The sequence below is a fragment of the Rhinichthys klamathensis genome, unplaced genomic scaffold, assembly GCF_029890125.1.
Source record: "Rhinichthys klamathensis goyatoka isolate OS25496 unplaced genomic scaffold, OSU_Roscu_1.1 h1tg000117l_1, whole genome shotgun sequence".
In the NCBI taxonomy this organism is placed as follows: domain Eukaryota; kingdom Metazoa; phylum Chordata; class Actinopteri; order Cypriniformes; family Leuciscidae; genus Rhinichthys; species Rhinichthys klamathensis.
The window spans coordinates 1,268,985-1,289,752 of NW_026606654.1; the positions used below are offsets into that span (position 1 = coordinate 1,268,985).

General features: G+C 37.8%; 1 protein-coding gene across 1 annotated transcript in view; it reads left to right on the plus strand.

The window, feature by feature from the left end:
* Positions 1 to 20,768, plus strand: part of alk (ALK receptor tyrosine kinase) — a 468,950-nt gene that overhangs the window by 417,615 nt on the left and 30,567 nt on the right. The window contains exon 11 of the mRNA XM_056255076.1: positions 12,403 to 12,504. Coding sequence (XP_056111051.1) covers positions 12,403 to 12,504 — 102 coding nt within the window. The remainder of the gene's footprint in view (positions 1 to 12,402; positions 12,505 to 20,768) is intronic.

Sequence of the window (20,768 nt, forward strand, 5' to 3'; positions counted from 1 at the left end):
AAGACGGGCATTTTGACATAATTTTCTGTGTATTGACCGTTAAAGCGCAATGACCCACAAAAAAGAGCTAAATTTCGATAGTCGTGAGCTGTTTGAGAGGCGGCTTTATGAGAGCATCACTTATATAGATCACTTTTGGTGTGACCGTGAAACCTGCAGGAATGAGTACAATAATGTGCAATACCAGCAACCCCGCTCCGAACTTCAGGACATAACATCCAACACTATTCAACTGCAGTGAATTCGACGAGTGAATGAGTGGAGGCGGGTGCATGTCAAACTGTCAATCACCATCGGAGAGAAGAGAGAGCGAGAACCTGCAGCTGGTATCCGTGTATCGATACTCCAGAAAAGGAGTATTAGAATCTTTTCAGATATTTCAGTATCGATACGTATATCTATATTTTTGACAACCCTTGTTCTTTGACAACTGCTTCTCGCACTGTTGCCAGGGTCTAGACAATTTGGATCTTCAAATGAAGATGAATTCATTGTGTGATGTAACAAAGATTGACAACACAAAGCCATGGATGTAGCTCAGGCCTGATGTTTCATACAAATCACTGACTGCTGAAGCTGGAACCAACTCTTCACACAGCGACTCTGACACACGTTGACTGAGATGCCGGTCACCGATGACACAAGAATGACAAGACCTTTTAGCCAGTACTAAGAAGACAAGAAAAGCATCCACTCGAGTTCCACATTTTGATTGTGCTGGAAATTGTGAGCCGTCTGAAAGGGCTCTTAAGGCGGATTTGAAGGAGATCAGCACAGGATATTGCACAGCTGGGAAAAGAACAGGAATGGGAATCATTAATGCAAACCTCTTGGATTAAACAGGATAAGATCTTTTATTTGTTGGCCTTATGGCGTCTCGCTTTTTTCTCCGAACGAGCCAATGTATTTACTTCAGCTTTTGGTATTTGGAATCTTCTTGGCACTGACTTTATCATACATTTGCCCTTCTAGACCCTGGCAACAGTGCGAGAGGAAGTGTGTTACTTCCCAGAAGGAGTGGATAGGGCTTTACAGTTGTTTGTTGTGCTGTTTAAAACATATTCATTTATAATTCCAGTTTGTTGTAGCTTTCAGTAATGTTTCCTTGCATTAAGGACCAGTAATACACAGCAAAGCAGACAGCTTAACCTGAACATACATAAATAATATGTGCAAGACAAATTCTCTCTTGATGCCTGGCACTTTGATCCTCACAGTGTGATGATGTGAAAGCATCATTAGACACGATGAGATGCATAAGATCTGGGTCTTAATCCCTATCCATTGGCGTGAGAGAGAGGGCCACTGATGTTGAATAGCTCACTTGGTCCATGAAATATTTGCCCAGCAATTTGTATCTGACGCCATTTTCTGCCACACATCGATTCGAGACGGCTGCCATTTATTCCACCCTTTCTGCCATTTCCCTTTCCGATGACACTTGGGAATGTGTGGAGTTATATATTATGCCCTCGTTCCCTGGCTAAATTAAATATTATAGCTATACATCATCACACTGGGGTTTGCGGTACCCATCCAGCAGTGTTTCCTAGGGTAAGCAGTGTGCATCATTGGCATGACTGATTTGTTTAAAATGTAATTGTTGAAATTTTGTACAATCCACATAACATGCTTTTCAGTTCCCATAGGAAAGATAAATCAATTGTTTTTTCCTAGACAGCAAGGAGATAGAATGGATGAATTTGAGATTTTTCTTCAGAGAAAAACGCTGTATTAATCTCACATCTGTCTCCTCCAGAATTTCAGAAAAAAATCTAATCTCAGTGTCATAAATGGTGCTCGGGTTGGCAAAGATACCAAAAATTAGCAATTAAAGAGATTTTGGTAACACTTTACTGTAAGGTTGTATATTAAGTAGTTATTCCAGTAGTTAACATCGAATAACAAATACCCAGTGGTAACGCATTACAAATAACATGATGCTTATTGTAGTTCTAGACTAAATGTGAGCATTTACTCATCTCACTTGCCCAAAAAAAGATTCAGTATGCCTCAAAAGGAATAAAGTGCAATTCAATATACTTTATGTATTTAATCTCACTTTATTTACCAAAATCTTTGCTGCTGTCTTTTAATGATCCAATTCAACCATATAATAAGCAAAAATGGCTTCAGATAAACATCACATTTGTGTTTCATTTTTCGTTTTTATTGCTGGAGTAAGAGTGTTGAACTTTCTTCTCCTTATTCTTCTGCGATTCAGAAAGGCAGCACAGCTGAAAGGTTAGTTTGAGTGGCGCCCTCTAATGTTCAGGCGTGAATTTGTATTTCCTTCAGCCTGAGGTTTATTCATTTCACTTTTGGTTTGAAAGGGCCTTTACATTTGCCCAAAGAAATTTTTTTTTGTTATAAAAAAATTAATAATTATAATAAATAAATAAAAAACAAGTCCAGCCCAGGTGAGAGAAAGTAACCCCAAAATAGTGTAATGGATTACTTTCCATAAAAAAATAACCAAGTAATGGATTTAGTTACTTTTTTAGGGAGTAACACAATACCGTAGTGCACTACTTTTAAAAGTAACTTTCCCCAACACTTCAAATAACAATACTTTCAAATGTTTTTTAACATATCAAGTGGTATTAGCATCAATGTATTATACATGAACATGAAATCAACCAACGCTATCTCACGACCAATTCGTACGAATTCGTACGAGTGAGTTATAGGTGGTTAATTCGTACAAGTTCGTTCGACCTCAGTCGTGTGTGATTTGTATAAAAACCCCAGTGATGGGTTGGTTTAGGGGCGGGGTCAGGGGTAGGTCATTTGTACGAAATCATACGAATTGGGCAACTCGTAAAATATGTGTGATTTAGCTAAAATCGTACGAATTCGTAGGAGTGAGGAAAAAAATAAAACTGAATCACTTTGAATGATTTCAGCACTAAAATAATAAGGAACTCCCGCACACTATCAGTACTTGCAAGTAATATAAAAATGTTTTATTTGCAACGTTTCGTGATTGATTTGTTCTTATTTACCTGTTCTTAATGAGCTTAAGTGGCTACAGATGGAGCTTTGTTGATTGGTCATGTGTTTATTTTAAATGGGATGAGTTTGAAGATTTGTATATGCCTGGTGAAGGTCGTGAGACCGAAACGTTGCAGATAAAACATTTTTATATTACTTGCAAGTACTGATAGTGTGCGGGAGTTCCTTATTTGCAGATTTGTCGACCTACCTATTTGGTCTTCTTTTTCTACGCACATATCACCTGCAGGTGTGCGATGGTGTTTGCTAATTGAGCACTAAAATAATAAAAAAAATAATTTTAGTTCTAAGTCTTAGATGCATGATTTGTTTTAAATGTGAACTTGAAATGATACCAGTTAATCCTTTAGTAGCCATAAATTGCTAAAACTGAATTCAGACTGAATAAACTAGACAGCAAAATGTAAACTAACGAAAACTAAATATGGCGTTTAAACTAAACATCAAACGATTTTTCTAAGGAGAAACAAATGGTAATGCTTAAATCAAACATATTAAACAAATCATTAACATGTTAATTCATTACAATTCAGTAACAGCAGCACAAATTCTCAAAGCCTGAGCTTTAAAACTAAAATCTGTAGGACAGTTGCCTGGAGGACTAGATGACTGCAGCTGAAAAGCCCTGGTTTAGTGTTTAAAGCTCAGAGCTGGTAACCAGAAAGCTGCTTTTATCCCCACAAATCACAAGCTATGATCCTTCAACATTGTTTCATGGTGCAAGGCTCTTAACCCTTGGGTGGTCCAATTGGACTGCCACTAATGAGCTTGTCATGTCATTCTAAAAAGTGCATGAACAAATTTATGCAATGTCATGTGGCGATAAATAAAGTTTCGACAGTTCTGTTGCTTTGTGTGTTTCCTGTAAGAGCAGTAACTTCGTCTCACTGGTCTCCAATTGAAACAGATGGCACCGGATTCACTTTGTGGGTGTTTACCTCTATTTCCCGGCTTTGGCATGGTGGCAAGCTGGCTTATCCTGCTTTTATTAGTTTTCTCTTCGGAACAGGGAGTCATATCAATAAGAAAATTTGCATGCCTACCCAGAGTTGCAGTCTGTGATGGAACAGTAAAATAAAAAATAAAAAAGTCTGTCAGGGAAGTCGTACTAGGTTTTTTAGGATTCATTCTACGGCACTACCTGTGGTGCCCAAAACTCGTAAAAACCACCCAGCTCTGCTTTTATGACAATGCCAGCTGCTCAGCGATGGTTTGGCGTTTCCCTAACGAGTGCTTTCTCGACAACATGAGTGGAATGCTCCGATGTATCTCACAGGGATTATGGGTGCCAGATATGCTATTTAAATGAAGATATTGACATTCTGAAATGTAGACAAAGGGAGAGAAAGAATGGTTTAGGTAGCTTATATATTCATCACAGATTTGTCCCAGTCTTAAACATCAGATTGACTTTTTATTTCATGAACCTTACATGGCTTTAGGGCAACTTACTGTCTGTCAAGAGTCCAAGCGTATAGTTTGAACTCAATCAAGCATTTTCTAAAAAAAAAAAAAAAAAAAAATCAAGCCTCAAGCTGAAATATTATGAATGTATCTGGCAGCTGGAGTCAGATATTATGTGGTCCAGTGAGAATTGCTCTGAATTCCGACTGAAAACCTAGTTCAAGCAAATGTAAATGTGTTTTGAGTGCTACATGCTGTGTGTGTGTGTGTGTGTGTGTGTTCTAGTTCCTTTAATTTATTTCCATCCCAGGTTTAGCGGTGCCAAAAAGTACTTAAGCCTCAATTAAAAAAACTGCATTAGATATCAAGCCAAATTGCATTTGAATATATTGTATTTTATAGCAAATATCATATATTAAAATAATATTGTAAAGTTGTATTCAATTGATGCACCTTATTTGTAATGTAAGATCGGGTCTGGACTTTTAGATAAATAACTATATCTGTGGTGGCTCTGATTGTGCAGAGTGAACATGAGGGAAACTGACTTCATTCATTAACATTTCCAGGCCACTTTTTTATTTGATATTTTGTCATGTAATGCAATGAAATCAATCTTACAGTGTGGCTTAAGGTTTTAAATACTTTTTAGAGCCAGAGCAGCTTACACGTACCGTATGTAGGTGCAAATTCTATTCTTGCCTACAATTGTGTCAAGAGAATTTTGCAAGTCTGCACGTTTGATTTATCGATCTCCCTGCAGCACTGCAATAAGTGCTGCTATATAAACTACAAAGCACACATTTAAAAGTTCTCATCTGACATCCCCCTTAAGAGAAACTGACAGTGGGCAGAAAAGCCCTCTGACATCTATAGCTTCATCTGAATTCATTTAGGCCCCTGGGTAGATATGATATTGGAATACTAACACATGCCATGCCCTAACACATCCTTAAAAATGTGAGCCTTGGTACTGATGTGAGGAACACAAGTTTAAGTGTGACTTTCACAATCTCATTACCCTCCATTGCACCCATCAATAACACACTATCTCAGATGGGCAAAAAACGGTAGTATAAGGTCTTATGAGATAGTTCACCCAAATAAACACAAATTAAGATTATTTTTTTATGAAACCTGAGAGGTTCCTCTCCAACCATTGAATATCCAGGTAACCAAAAGTTAGAATATCCAAAAATGGATATTTACCATATGTGATGTTATCTATGTATGTGTGCCGATCATTGTTTAGATGTAATAAAAGCCTAAATCTGTTCATCATATACAGTGATCATATCTCCTCACAAGACTTGGATTCAAGTTTTGTAGACTTCCAATAAGGTACAGAGGGACAGAAACCTCTCAGTTTTCATAAAAAATATCTTAATTTGTTTTTTTGAAGAATAACCTAAGTCTCATGGGTTTGGAATGACATTAGGGTGTTTAACGGATTACAGGATTATTATTATTTTTTTGGTGAACTATGCTGTTAAATGTTCATTCTAGGCTTTAGGATTTGGATTGTCATTGACACCATTCAAGGATCTCAACTGTCCAATTGGATATGGAGACATATTGAAGTATTTGAAGAGCGATGACTAAGCTGTTTTCTGATTGTCCTGGCAGATTTGGAAAATTGCTGAGTGACATTTCTCCCTGGAGCAAAGGATTACATTCTTCCACAGTTCAAGAAATCTCGTCTTTGACCACCCGCCAAAAACTGTCTACCGCAGTGTGTGCTGCTGCAGTCAAACTACCTGTAACTTATCCACAGTGGAAGTAAAACATATATGAATAATCAGAGCCATGGGCTTGTGGTTACAACTCATGCATGTTATGGGTAATGCAGTCGCATATTATGTCATTTTTGGAAGCAAAATGTAGAATGTCACTTTTTAAATTTATGCTATATGCTTCAGTTCAAATCAAATAAGTAACATGCATTAGTTTTCTATTTATCTCGTTTATTCATTGACAAATACAATTGACAAACCTCACATTGCATGCATGTGTAGACTGCAAATGAGCAGCACATAACAAAATATTGCCATCATAATGAACAAAAAGATCAATGAACCACACTGCCATGGTGCAATGTCTAAAGGTCCTGTCAAGTGTAGCACTGCATATCAAGAAAAAAAAAATGACACAATCTTACATTTACCCAAATTTACAGAGCATTAACAATTTAAAGTTGCATGTTTAAATAGCTCTTCCAGGTTTGGAACCGAGAGCACACATCTTTTGATCACTGTATTTATTTCACTTTTAAAAGGTTGCATATCTATTCAGCTCCCGACAAACACATTAATTATTATTTGAATTATCACTCAGTGATTTAACCATAACTGTCTTTGGATAACTTCTGTCTTTCAAACACATTCAAATGTACAAATCCATTTGTATACCTACTGTACATGTAATGCAGGGATTCCCCACATTTTGTCATCTGAACCTCTTTGATCTAATATATTTACTTGAAGTACCCTTTGAGATTTTAAATTATTAAGTTTGGTCAATAATAGGTAAAAATTTAATTTAATTCACAGTTCTCTGATGTCAGCTAATGGTCACGTGACATGCAGGTGAACAAATAAAAGTATATATTTTTTAATAAGTGCTTTATTTTGATTGTTTTTATTAAACTCACAAATCCCTGTAGTTCCATCACAAACTCCAGTCTGGGAAAACCTGACATAATTTATTGTTTAATGCACTTCATGTTGTTGATAACAAAGTCAAGAAAGCCACATATTTTCTTTCTTTTTGTGTTTTTACTATTCAAATCAATGTGATAAACGAGTTAGGTCAAAAGGAATCTAAAAGGAATCAAAAAGTAGTCCGATTATATTACCTTTAATGTGTAATGTAATGGATTACATTTCTAAATGTAACTACAATTTTTGTCACTTAATTTGGAACCAGTAACTAGGTCAGTTTGTAAGCAATCTACCCGGCATAAGTACCTACTATCTACAGAATTGTTTGATTTAGACTTTGTTTGTTGTAAAAGACAAAACTTTTCTTTCCTTTTTGCATGAGACACAAGGCAGGGTATCTCAGAGGTATGATTTTAACGGATCAACTTCCTTCTTGATTCCTGAAATGGGAGGAGAGATAATAGCCCTGCGACAGGGTGCATCATGGGAAGGAGCTTGTAACGGGGAGTCCATATTGTGATGAATGATGCCAGCTGACAGAGTGGTGTGGGGGTTTCGTGGGAGTAGATGAGTATTTTTAAAGCAAAGATTAAGAGATGGAGATGAGAGGTAGCATTTTTCCCAGAGTCCCAGTATTGTCTGAGCGGTTACTGTACGTTTGGGGGAAAGAGATGATTCGTCTTCAGGGAGTTGACAACTGGACAATGCAGAAGCTCACGTGGCTTGTCATAATAATTAAGAAACATGAACTAAACTCTTGACACCAATAGTGGTGGCTGTCTACTTTTGTGGAGCTTAGACTGTGTTTTACGTCCAATAATAGGTATTACATGCTTCATAATCAAACTAATACAGTCTAACTCTTTGAAGACAAACGCTTGAATATTTGTTTCTGCTAGTTACTTTTTTTTTCCCCACTGAGGTTTTGAAGAATTCATTGAAAATGACCCTAATTCCTAATGTAAACCTTCAATTTTGTGTCCTTATTACATCAGTGTAATTATACATTTAAGTACTGAGTAATATTAATAAACAACATCTTAGTATAGGGTTAGTCGCATGTAATTATGTATAGTTCACTGTTGTTGTTACTTTAGTAAGCACATGTACCACGTGTGACAAGGACACTTTAAAATAAAGTGTTACCAATAATTGGTTAAACTTTATTTTAAGGTGTTATTGTTACAATGTAATTATACATTTAAGTACTGATTAATAATAACGAACAGCATGTACTTACTATAGGATTAGGGTAGGATTAGGATTTGGTTGAGGGTTAGTTGCATGTAATTATGCATAGGCTACTTTACTGTTATTACTATGGTAAGTACATGTAACATATGTAACAAGGACACTGTAAAATAAAGTGTTACCCAATAATTCAATTAGTGGAGTCAATTAACCACAGTTGACACATGTACATATGTTTATTTCAAGACATTTGTTTTTTTTGAGTTTCTATCACTAAAGCTAGCTCCCTATGCCACAAATAATATATCTTCCATAAAACCCGGCCGAGTTAAAGGGATAGTTCACCCAAAAATGAAAATTCTGTCAGTAATTACTCACCCTCATGTTGTTCCAACCCCGTAAGACTTTCGTTCATCTTCGGAACACAAATTAAGATATGAAGAGTTTGGTTCCAAAACGCAATAAATCCATTTAGATTAATTTGAGTAAAAATGTGTTTTCTTTACCAAGAAAGTAGAAAGATGAAAACCACTATTTTCTGTTTCAAACTTTCACATTGCATTTGTAGGTCATAATAACAAAAAAATTTAAATCCAGGTTTTGATTTTCAAAGATTTATTATAAAAACGGATTATTTTTTCCCCCAAAATGCAATAAATCCATGTTTTTTTTTAATCAAAATGCAATTAATCTATTGAATCAATATAAAAGTTTTTTTTTTTCATATTGAAACTGTTGAAAATACACAACAACGTAAGTTTATTAGTATAATATTTTTATTAAGAACTGTAAAGAAGATTGAAAATATTTGTCCTCCTCCCGAGTGCCTCATCTTCTTAATCTCCTCACGTAAATGATTCGATTTCGATGCCTTACGTTTCTTACCCACCGCAGAAACAACCACAGGTTCATCAATGCCGTCAAAATTATTCATTTTTTGTTTGTTTGTTGATCGAAAAGTACAAAATAGATAAGAAAAACTAGGAAGCCGGGTGTATTTAAGACGCTGCCGTTACTGTTTACATTGCGTGGAATGCTGCGTTGTGATTGGTTCAGAGCGGATATATCGCATTCTGCAGAGAAGGGAGGCTGGCATTTGTCGTGGTTTGGAAAGAAAGGGAGAAAACATGACAGAATAACACGGCGGATATCGCATTTTACTTAAAATTAAACATTGACTTTTCAATACCAACCAGATACAATACTGATTTTTGCAGTAACTAATTTTTTTTTTAAATGGCGTTTATCGCGTTTTGGAACCAAACTCTTCATATTTTTGATTAAATCTGAGAGCTGGATCACTCCTCCATAGGCTTCTTAAGGGATCGAAACTGGCCGGCCCAAAAGTTATGAAAGACATCGTTAAAATAGTCCGAGTGACCACAGTGGCTCAACTTTAAGTTTATCAAGCGACGAGAATACTTTTTGTGCGCAAAAAACAAACAAAAATAACGACTTTATTCAACTATTCATTTCCTTCTCTGTTCAGCCGTGAGATTTCACGCAGTGAAACTACGCAAAGCTTCTAGGTTGTACGTCACGCATCACACACATGACCAGCGTCGGTCAATAGTGAGCCTACGTGTGACGTGCAACCTAGAAGCTTTGCGCAATATCACTACGTGAAATATCACGGCCCACAGAGAAGGAAATGATTAGTTGAATAAAGTCGTTATTTTTGTTTGTTTTTTGCGCACAAAAAGTATTCTCGTCGCTTGATAAACTTAAGATTGAGCCACTGTAGTCACTCGGACTATTTTAACGATGTCTTTCATAACTTTTGGGCCGGCCAGTTTCGATCCCTTAAGAAGCCTATGTAGCAGTGATCCAGCTCTCAGATTTAATCAAAAATATCTTAATTTGTTTTCCGAAGATGAACGGAAGTCTTACGGGGTTGGAACAACATGAGGGAGAGTAATTACTGACAGAATTTTCATTTTTGGGTGAACTAACCCTTTAAAGTGGTTTGTAATTGTTACGTGGTCAGAAATCCCAACGCTATCTCACGACCAATTCGTCCGAATTTGACGAGTGATTAAAAGATGGCTAATTCGTATGAATTCGTATGACCTCACTCGTATGAATTTGTACGATTTGTCTAAACCAGTGGTCTCAAACTCGCCATTTGCGGCCCGCGGGGTGATATTTTGTGGCCCCCTACTTGACATTAAAGTTTAATGTTAGTGCGGCCCGTCGTTGCGTGTGCCGCGTTTTAAAAAAATATATATATATTTGTATCCCTTATGGGCTACCATAGATAGTTTCGTGACAGCTTACGGTGGGTTTGTTGTCAATAGTTGTCAATGACAACCGCGAAGTACAAACATACTGCGCCTGGAAAAAAATGAGCGCGTCGCTTCAATTATGAGCGCGCTTGCCGCGCGCCTACATTTGAAATAACGAACTTGAGCGCGCAAAATATGTGAGCGCGATATGTGAACGGCCCCTTGGCGAGCTAACACCAATCAGGCCACGACCTACTGGTAGCTCGCGAGCGACGTGTTGGAGAGAGACCCTGCTCTAAAACAATGTGAGAGTAATAATTTTGAGCTTGTAATATGTGTCCAACAGGTTGTTAAGACGGTTGGCTTTGATTTGTGCACAGTCAGTCATTTGCCTGAGACACTATACATGTGTAGAAAGAATTCAATAAGACGGGCAGACATGACTGCAAATATTTGTATTTCAAAAGCAATAATTGTTTTTCTAAGTATAATAAAAGGAAATGTGCCTTCCAAAAAAAGAAAAACATTCAATATCATTAATGTGTTGTATAAAGAAAATAAAAAGGACATAAGCAATAAATATCACAAATATGTGTTATAGACAAAGAAAGTTTGTAAAATGACCTTCAACTGTCAGAAGGACAGCTCATGAAGAACCAATCGTGTACAGAAAGGAATGTTCAAATTCAGAGGAACAGTTCAGAAGAAACGTTAATAATAAATATTGAGAAGATTGGATCAGTTGTGCTCCTTTTTTGGAATACTTGAATACTATTTTTTGTGGAATACTTGATGCGGCCCAGCCTGACCCCGACTCTACCTCCAGCGGCCCCCAGTTAAGTTGAGTTTGAGACCCCTGGTCTAAACCCACGTGATGGGTAGGTTTAGGGGCGGGGTCAGGGGTAGGTCATTCGTACGAATTCATACGAATTGGGCAACTCGTCAAATATGTACGATTTAGCAAAAATCGTACTAATTCGTATGAGTGAGGTCGTACGAATAGTTACGAATTAGCCATCTTTTAATCACTCGTCAAATTCGGACGAATTGGTCGTCAGATCGGGTTGGCAATCCTGGAACTACTTCATATGTGCAGTCAACACATCAGCCTAAAGAATCAAGAACTGAACAATGCAATTGGTATAAAATGATATAGATAAGACATGTTTTATCCTGACTGCTCACTATCCTGCATGTTTGAGCATCAAGCAGGCCTGTCCATTAAATATTACCCCATGAAAATCGCATGAGGAGGTGATGGAAATATCAAGTCCAGTCAAAGAGAGACAGGAAGCAGAAAAATCCTCATGAAATGCAAATGCATCTGGATAAATGTTACATGCGCCTAGAAACGGGTTTTATTAAGCTTTCTGTAAAAAAATGCTAGATAGCCATAAATTCTTGATGGCTTGAAAATATAGCCTATATTAGCAATTAACACTAGAAAGGTTATGGTTCATTTGCATATACTTTGTATTATCCATTGTTTACATGTGCATTTATAAGTAGTGGCCTGGTGACATGGACTTTTTCCTGTTGAGTAATTTATATCAAGATTTTAAGGTCTAGTGGTCACCCTTTTGAGACTTCTACATCATCAGCAAGCATCCTTATTAGCATATCATTAACATTTCTCGAAATGTGAAAAATAGGCAAACAGTTGAGCCATTTTTCCAGCGCATGTTTCTCGTATATTCAAGCAATTCTCGAGACAGATATGCTAATGTCATTACTAGCTTTATAGAATGTGTATTGTCATGGAATATATTATCTAAAATAATGTTTTTAAGGCAAAATAGAGCTGTTTTCTATAGGCTTGTGCTTTTCCAATGCCTGCTAGATCTTCTCTGGCTGCATTAGTATTGTTGGACTGCAACAATGTATTGTGTCTTTTCTCTCATCTTCAGCCAATGGAGAATTTCCTCCGGTGGCTCCCATAAGCCCCACGCAAGCACTGTTCACACCAAGCAAGGAGAACATCAAGACCACTACACCACCGTCTACAGAATGTGAGTTTTAGCTACTTTCATGTGCTTGAGCTGTTTGTATTTTTTTTTTAATGTTTCTGACTTTTATCTAGCTTGTTCAGACTGAAATTTGCCCCAGTGGGATTTAAAAGTCTGAAGTTTGGTGCAATCCATGTTTATTCTTGTTATTGAATTGAAACTATACAGTACATGAGCGCTAAAATAAAACATATTTTTTGTCATTGTTCAAAATGTCGGTTTTATATAGTCTCTTACAGCTACCTAACCCATTAGTCAAGAAACACCCGTCTGGTTGACATCCCAACACACCGTTCCCCAAAAGTATTGGGAGCCAAATACAGGCACAAGATTCTTTTTCATCAACATAGTTAAACAAATCTGGGTTTTCCTGAAACCATTCCACAGCATTGCAAACCTATTGACCTGTGGTTAGAAGCATATTTTTTGTCAGTATGACATGTGGACTTATGCCGATTTTGGCTCGATCCATTTGACATGGGGTGTTGTGGTGATTCGTAAACAACAATGGGCATCAGGGCGCATTAATTGATCGTTTTATCTCGTATGGTGTGTCATAGCGGATGACAACCGACTAAGCTTCATGACGTCCCAACAGAAAGACTAGCATGTCTAAATCACGACGGGTTCCATCACATCTGTGACATTGACCAATAGGAGCGGAGAAGCTCTTCCATACAGCTTTCAAACATGGTGAAACGAAGAGAGACGATGGTATTGGTTCTGCTAGGTTTAATTATGCAATAGAGGAAAGGTTTGTGGAGCTATAAGTAAGCAACCAATCATAGTTTGTCGTCTTTAACCCTTTAGAACCGGCTGTGTCGTCGCCGACACAGACAAGCAAGCTGTATTCATTGTACCGTAACTCTTCAACTGTTCGCACTTAATTCCTGCCCTTACAATGTTTCATCGAAGGACTACCACAACTGAGTGAAAAAAGATAACCTTTGAGTTCTGGAATTAGCATTAAGTTAGTACAAACATTGTTTTTTTATGCTCTTGTGTCCGGAAGTCAGTCACTAGTTCCGCCTTCTCGATGATATTACACACATCGTTAACCCTTTAGAACCTGAAGCTAAAATAGGTGTTTTTCACACATTTTGATTTTTTGACTGTAAAATTCTAAAATAATGTGCTATCTTCATGTGCAAGGTGTCATCTTTTTCAGAAAAAGATTAGCTTTCAACAAATTACAGTTATTGACCATTATTGTGTGTGGTGAGTTTGTAAATAGAATTTAAATAGACAAAAGTAAAAAAAAAACTAAAAATACATTTTCTGATTTTTATTTAGAAAAAAAACAGAAAAATCACAAACGAAAGGAACTAACACTTCAAAGTTGAAAAATGAAGTATAATACATCAGATACAAGTCTTTTTTGTGACATTGTGTTGCACAGTTTTCATTTAGGACACTTTTTTTCATACACGCACACATACAAATGCATCCATTCATAGGCACGCACACATACACATGCATACACCACATGTAAAGATACGTGAAAGAGTAACGGCCATCCGCAATCCAAAACACCATCCGCAATCCAAAACACTCTAACCTGCCGCGCTTCGTATCTCTCTGTTCAAATCCTTCCTTCCCGCTCTGCCAGAAAGCTGCTGTCATTTGCTGACGGAATTACCGTAATAAGCCGTATATTGCCGAAAAGCGCATGTTGTCAGGGGCAATTTGAATGGTTTTGATAGTGCGAACGGTTGAAGAGTTACGGTACAATGAATACAGCTTGCTTGTCTGTGTCGGCGACGACACAGCCGGTTCTAAAGGGTTAAAGACGACAAACTATGATTGGTCGGTAAGCAATGTGTAGTGTGACTTGTTTCTTGTCTACGACACAAGAATTTAGGAGTCAAAATTGGGTTTCACTTTATTTTGATGGTCCCTTTAAGACATTCTGTTATATTCTGTCTATAAGTAACATTGCACCTACATGTCTACGAACTCTCATGAGAGTATTAGTCAAGTATTAGCAGACTGGTAGGGTTAGGGTTAGAATAAGTTGACATGTAGTTGCAAAGCTACTTATAGTAAGTAGAGTGTCTGTTAGAGGACCATCACAATAGCCTGGTTAAAACCACACCATTCTCAGCTGTAACTGAGTTATGGTCTGGCAAAGCGTCATAGACAAATCATTTCCAGAGGGGCGTCACCAACGGACGTCGTGGATAGACCTAACCCAATCAGAGCGATGAAGGAGATGACGTATGCAGAGCGGCGGAGAAACATCTCCGAGTGTTGTTCTTTGCTCGGTTTTTTACTAAAAGGAAACGTTCAAATCGCTTAAAACAGACGCGATAGCTGATTCGAACGAGTGATGTTCGACGCCGGCATCCATCTTTGTAATGTAGGCTACAAAATCTGCTTCAAAATCCCAGCGCTGTCGTCATCGTGTAAAGCCCGCCCCAACGTTTCTGATTGGTGCCTCGATTTCGGCGGATTGGAAATGGGCTTAAATGAGCTCTTTGCCAGACTAACTTTCAGAGCAAATCTAAATTTGCCGGAAGTTGTCTGGGTTTTCCCAGGCTACCATCACAATAAAGTGTTAGCAGATATTAAGCAGACAGTCTACTAATACTCTAATGAGAGTTAGTTGACATCTAGTTGCAAAGTTACTTAACAGAATATTCAAAAGGGACCATCAAATAAAGTGTTACCCAAAATTGCATAATCTGACACAGTGACTATCGTAACAGACAACAATATTATAGTCTGAACCCAGTATTGAATAGATCATGTTCTTGGGCACAATAAGTAACATAATGTGCAGTACATTCAAGATCTTTCATTCTATTTGAAAAATATATACAATTTATTCTCTACGTCAGCGTGTCTACAGTCAGCAAAGTTTTTGAAGAGTGCATAAATGCATAAGGGAACCTACAATGACTCAAACATAAAACAAAGCAAATTATGGGAAACAAAACTAGTGATGTAGTTTATTTATTGATTGCTTTGCATTTAAAACTAACTAAAACTAAATTGCAATAGAAAATAAATATAGTTATATAACAAAACAAAAAAACTAGATGAATTGTCAAAACTTTTATATAGCTTCCCAAATATTGATAATATTTTGAAGATATGGATGTCTGGTCCAAACAACACTCCCGGCTCCCAACAAAAGTAGCGTTGTGTATTATAAAGACTCTGGAGTCTTTGTTTTCACAGCAAGTTATTAGTTATTCACTGCAAACATTAAAGCACCTAATTCAAAGTCCAGACCATGTAATTCCTTCTGAGCACACTGAAATTGTTGAAATGCTTGAGTACACCAAATATGTTGGATTTCTAATGGATATAGAAGATGAATGCTTATGAACAGAGGCTCAGATACCGTCTCTCTCTCTCTTTCTCTTTCTCTCTCTCTCTCTCTCTCTCTCTCTCTCTCTCTCTCTCTCTCTCTCTCTCTCTCTCTCTCTCTCTCTCTCTCTCTCTCTCTCTCTCTCTCTCTCTCTCTCTCTCTCTCTCTCTCTCTCTCTCTCTCTCTGAAACGGAAGTGCACTGCAGAGAAAATAAAGTGTGCCATCTACTGGACTATTTCTGCCCCATTTCTCTTCAGATCAAACAGTATTGAAAGGCCAGTCGCAACATCCGAGGGTGCTTTTACACTACAGCTTTTGGTGCAAATCTGAGTGCATGTGACATCAGAGTTTGGTTCATTTAATTGGTGTAAATGTGGATTTCAAAACTCAGGTGTACACCAGGGAACCACGATGAGTGTGCTTAATTGTCTGGAGAAGTATGAGGCAAGAGTAATCTCATAATCTAAATCATGGAAATGCTATTGAGGTAATTCCTACAGTTTTAATCTAATAAAGCCCATTACAAGCTAGGAAAGAACAGCATGCTAGCAGAAGATTAAGATTTTGTAGAATTTTTAATAGATATATAAAATCTATTAAAGAAAATCATGTCCATACTGACACAATAAGGCAGAAATGTTATGTTTTATGCTAGTAGATAAGTCTTCTAAAAATAAGGAAAATAAAGACAAATTGATTACTGATACTTTGTTCTTGGAGTTGCTTTCCCTCCAAGGAAATGATGTCACTTCTAGCAAGTCATGTGATATAGAGCATATGCTTAAGATTTGAAAGGTCAAGTAGCAACAATGTAACAGGCTGGACTGAGGTTTAAGACACACAAAATAATTTCATGGTTTTACACATTAAATGTATCACAATAATTTATATGTTATGTCAAGGAGTCAGGAGTCGAGGAGTTACTAATGCTCAAAATCGCTAATTTGGAAATATATATGCAACTTTTATTTCAAAGTCAAGACGTATTTAATTATTCTTATAGTTAATCATTATTAATTTGTGTTAATGGGGTAAATCTATGCGTGGAATACCATGTGGCATTAAAGTTGATTAACAGTTCATTTAAAATATTGGTATACAATCCACCAGACTGTAATAATGACCTGGTGATGATATATCATTTGCATGCTCCCGATCACATGCAATATAGTATAATGAATTTCTGCTCGTCTCCATTAAATTTCCTTGAAAAGCAATATGTGTTCCTTGAATCTCTCCTGTGCATTTGTTGCAGACTTTCTATAATCAAACCAACCGTGAAAACAACCTAAAACATCATCTGTAAAGATACTATCCAGAGTTGAAGTTTCCCTGCATTCATGCTTTCATATGATCACGATTGTTCATGACTATACCATGATTATCTATTGAATAAATTGCACAAATCAGTCTGTGAGAGACGTCTTCTACATGACCAAGTGCTATCATTCCTGGGAAGACTGATCTGTTTGCCCACTGCATATACAGGTGTTCCTCTCATTGGAGCATATCATTTATCAGTATGGTTTGTGAAATGACTCCCACGCCATTTCAGCCTTAATATATCTGAACGAGCAGCTAATCTGCTATTCATCAGGACTCATTAGCAGAGCCTCACTCACGCAAGGCGTTCTCCAGTGTAGTTCAGCTGTGAACGGTCAAAATACATCGTCTAACTGTTCTCTGCAGTGTCTGAAACGGCAAAAGGAGGAACATTCAGTGTCATGAAACTGTGTGGTTTTAGTCTATACACTATATTTAAAAATAGTAATACGGTATATATATATATATATATATATACACTCACCTAAAGGATTATTAGGAACACCTGTTCAATTTCTCATTAATGCAATTATCTAATCAACCAATCACATGGCAGTTGCTTCAATGCATTTAGGGGTGTGGTCCTGGTCAAGACAATCTCCTGAACTCCAAACTGAATGTCAGAATGGGAAAGAAAGGTGATTTAAGCAATTTTGAGCGTGGCATGGTTGTTGGTGCCAGACGGGCCGGTCTGAGTATTTCACAATCTGCTCAGTTACTGGGATTTTCACGCACAACCATTTCTAGGGTTTACAAAGAATGGTGTGAAAAGGGAAAAACATCCAGTATGCGCCAGTCCTGTGGGCAAAAATGCCTTGTTGATGCTAGAAGTCAGAGGAGAATGGGCCGACTGATTCAAGCTGATAGAAGAGCAACTTTGACTGAAATAACCACTCGTTACAACCGAGGTATGCAGCAAAGCATTTGTGAAGCCACAACACGCAAAACCTTGAGGCGGATGGGCTACAACAGCAGAAGACCCCACCGGGTACCACTCATCTCCACTACAAATAGGAAAAAGAGGCTACAATTTGCAAGAGCTCACCAAAATTGGACAGTTGAAGACTGGAAAAATGTTGCCTGGTCTGATGAGTCTCGAGTTCTGCTGAGACATTCAGATGGTAGAGTCAGAATTTGGCGTAAACAGAATGAGAACATGGATCCATCATGCCTTGTTACCACTGTGCAGGCTGGTGGTGGTGGTGTAATGGTGTGGGGGATGTTTTCTTGGCACACTTTAGGCCCCTTAGTGCCAATTGGCCATCGTTTAAATGCCACGGCCTACCTGAGCATTGTTTCTGACCATGTCCATCCCTTTATGGCCACCATGTACCCATCCTCTGATGGCTACTTCCAGCAGGATAATGCACCATGTCACAAAGCTCGAATCATTTCAAATTGGTTTCTTGAACATGACAATGAGTTCACTGTACTAAAATGGCCCCACAGTCACCAGATCTCAACCCAATAGAGCATCTTTGGGATGTGGTGGAACGGGAGCTTCGTGCCCTGGATGTGCATCCCACAAATCTCCATCAACTGCAAGATGCTATCCTATCAATATGGGCCAACATTTCTAAAGAATGCTTTCAGCACCTTGTTGAATCAATGCCACATAGAATTAAGGCAGTTCTGAAGGCGAAAGGGGGTCAAACACAGTATTAGTATGGTGTTCCTAATAATCCTTTAGGTGAGTGTATATATTAACTAATTAAACCTTTGGCCTGTATGTCCTTTTGACTTGCAGGGTGTTGTTCGATATTTTTCAGTTGAATTTCCAGCAAAAATAAGTGTATCATAATATCATAATTCCAACGCATTCTCATCCCAAGGCGTCACTAAAATGACAATTTTGACCATGCTTCAATATTCGACGCTTTAGGCACCCTTTAGCGTCAGTTACATGACGCGATCCTAGGGCGTCATCTTACTGACGCTTTACCTTTAGCGTCAGTTAGATGACGCGGGTAGGTTTAGGTCTGGGGTAGGGTTAGGATTAGATAGCGTCATCTAACTGACGTTAAAGGTAAAGCGTCAGTGAGATGACGCCCTAGGATCGCGTCATGTAACTGACGCTAAAGGGTGCCTAAAGCGTCGAATATTGAAGCATGGTCAAAATGATTCGCAAGGCGTCAGTTTCATGACGCCTAGGGATGAGAATGGGCTGCATAGTTCATATGTGTATCAAGTGTATCGCATTTTGATCATACCACCTAGCTCTAGCTTTAAACTGGTTTGAAACCACAATTGCTCAAGACAGTTAATAATTAAACACAAACACTTTCTACCAGAAACACACTCTAGTAAAGCTTTCTGGAGTTCTATTCCCAGCTGTTGTTTCTTTAAACTGGAAGGAAAATCAAGTTGTACATCAATCTTCCCTTGATTCAGTCGGATAATTGATATAGCTTTAAAAAAAGGTTTTGATGTTTTTGATAAATTGTGCAACTATTGGAATTTTCTGTCATGCCGCCGCTCTCCCTTTTGTCATCTCCAATTTGTCCTTCTCTTTTCTGTTCCTGCCCTCTCCCATTCCATCCACCACTATCGATTTCTCCCCTTGCCACCATGGCATCTCATTTTGGCAAGCAAATCCCAGTCGAATGGGGAAGTTTGCCTTACGCTGACTCGAATCTTCAGCGCCGTGGAGAGAGGGAGTGTGTTCTTCTGTCAGATCAGCTCCCTCGGCCTTTGTCTCCTTGATTACTTCCTCTGACTCTGTCTGTGTGATTGCTTCCCCTGATGAGAATAAGAGACGGGCCGCTAACCTCATGATGCGCTGAGTACCGCCGCTCAGCTTCCGATGACTCAGCTATTTCCACCAATCAAACCTTCGAGATCTCTATAATAAGAGGAAGTTGTATAAGACCCATTGGTGATATTTGTCTGGCACATTACCTCTATACAACTCAAAGCTTTCTTTCACGTCAGATCTAATTAATTCAACTTGATAGGTTCCTGGCAAGGAACTAAACTTTTATTTGGATATATTCAGATGTTTTATTTGCAGACTTGGGTCGAACAACATCACTGCATTCGGAACAGCAGACTCCTGTTTTGGAAGTTTACTGGCCCAAAATGTTAAATGTCAGTGTAATATATCCAGAATGTTACCTATTTTGTATGCAATGACCAATTGTTGGCAAGTACTTGGCAGAATTTGTTTCTCACCTTGATACCACTCTGCTCTGGTCATTCATGTCAAAACTGGATTGGCTTTCCTTATAGGTTTCAGGCCATTTGATTGGTTTCAGCTTTGCAAGTAGACCCCAACCTAATGAAAAAGAAGTGTTTTTCATATCTTAAAAATTGGGTAACACTTTATGTTAGTGTCCTTGTTTCACATGTTACATGTACTGTAGTTATTGTAGTAATAACTATAAATGATGCGTAATTATATAAGCAACTAACCCTAAACTAAACTCTAGTTGTATAGTACTTGCATATTACTATAATATAATATTAATACAATAAAATGCTACTTAAAGAGAGTATACTTTCTTGCTTCTAAAGACACTGCAATTCTGAAAAGGGAATTGTCTAATAACTTCAGATTTAAACTCGTACATTTGAAATCATTGTTTTAATAATCTTTTGTCATGGTTCAAATAATTACACTCATTTTGA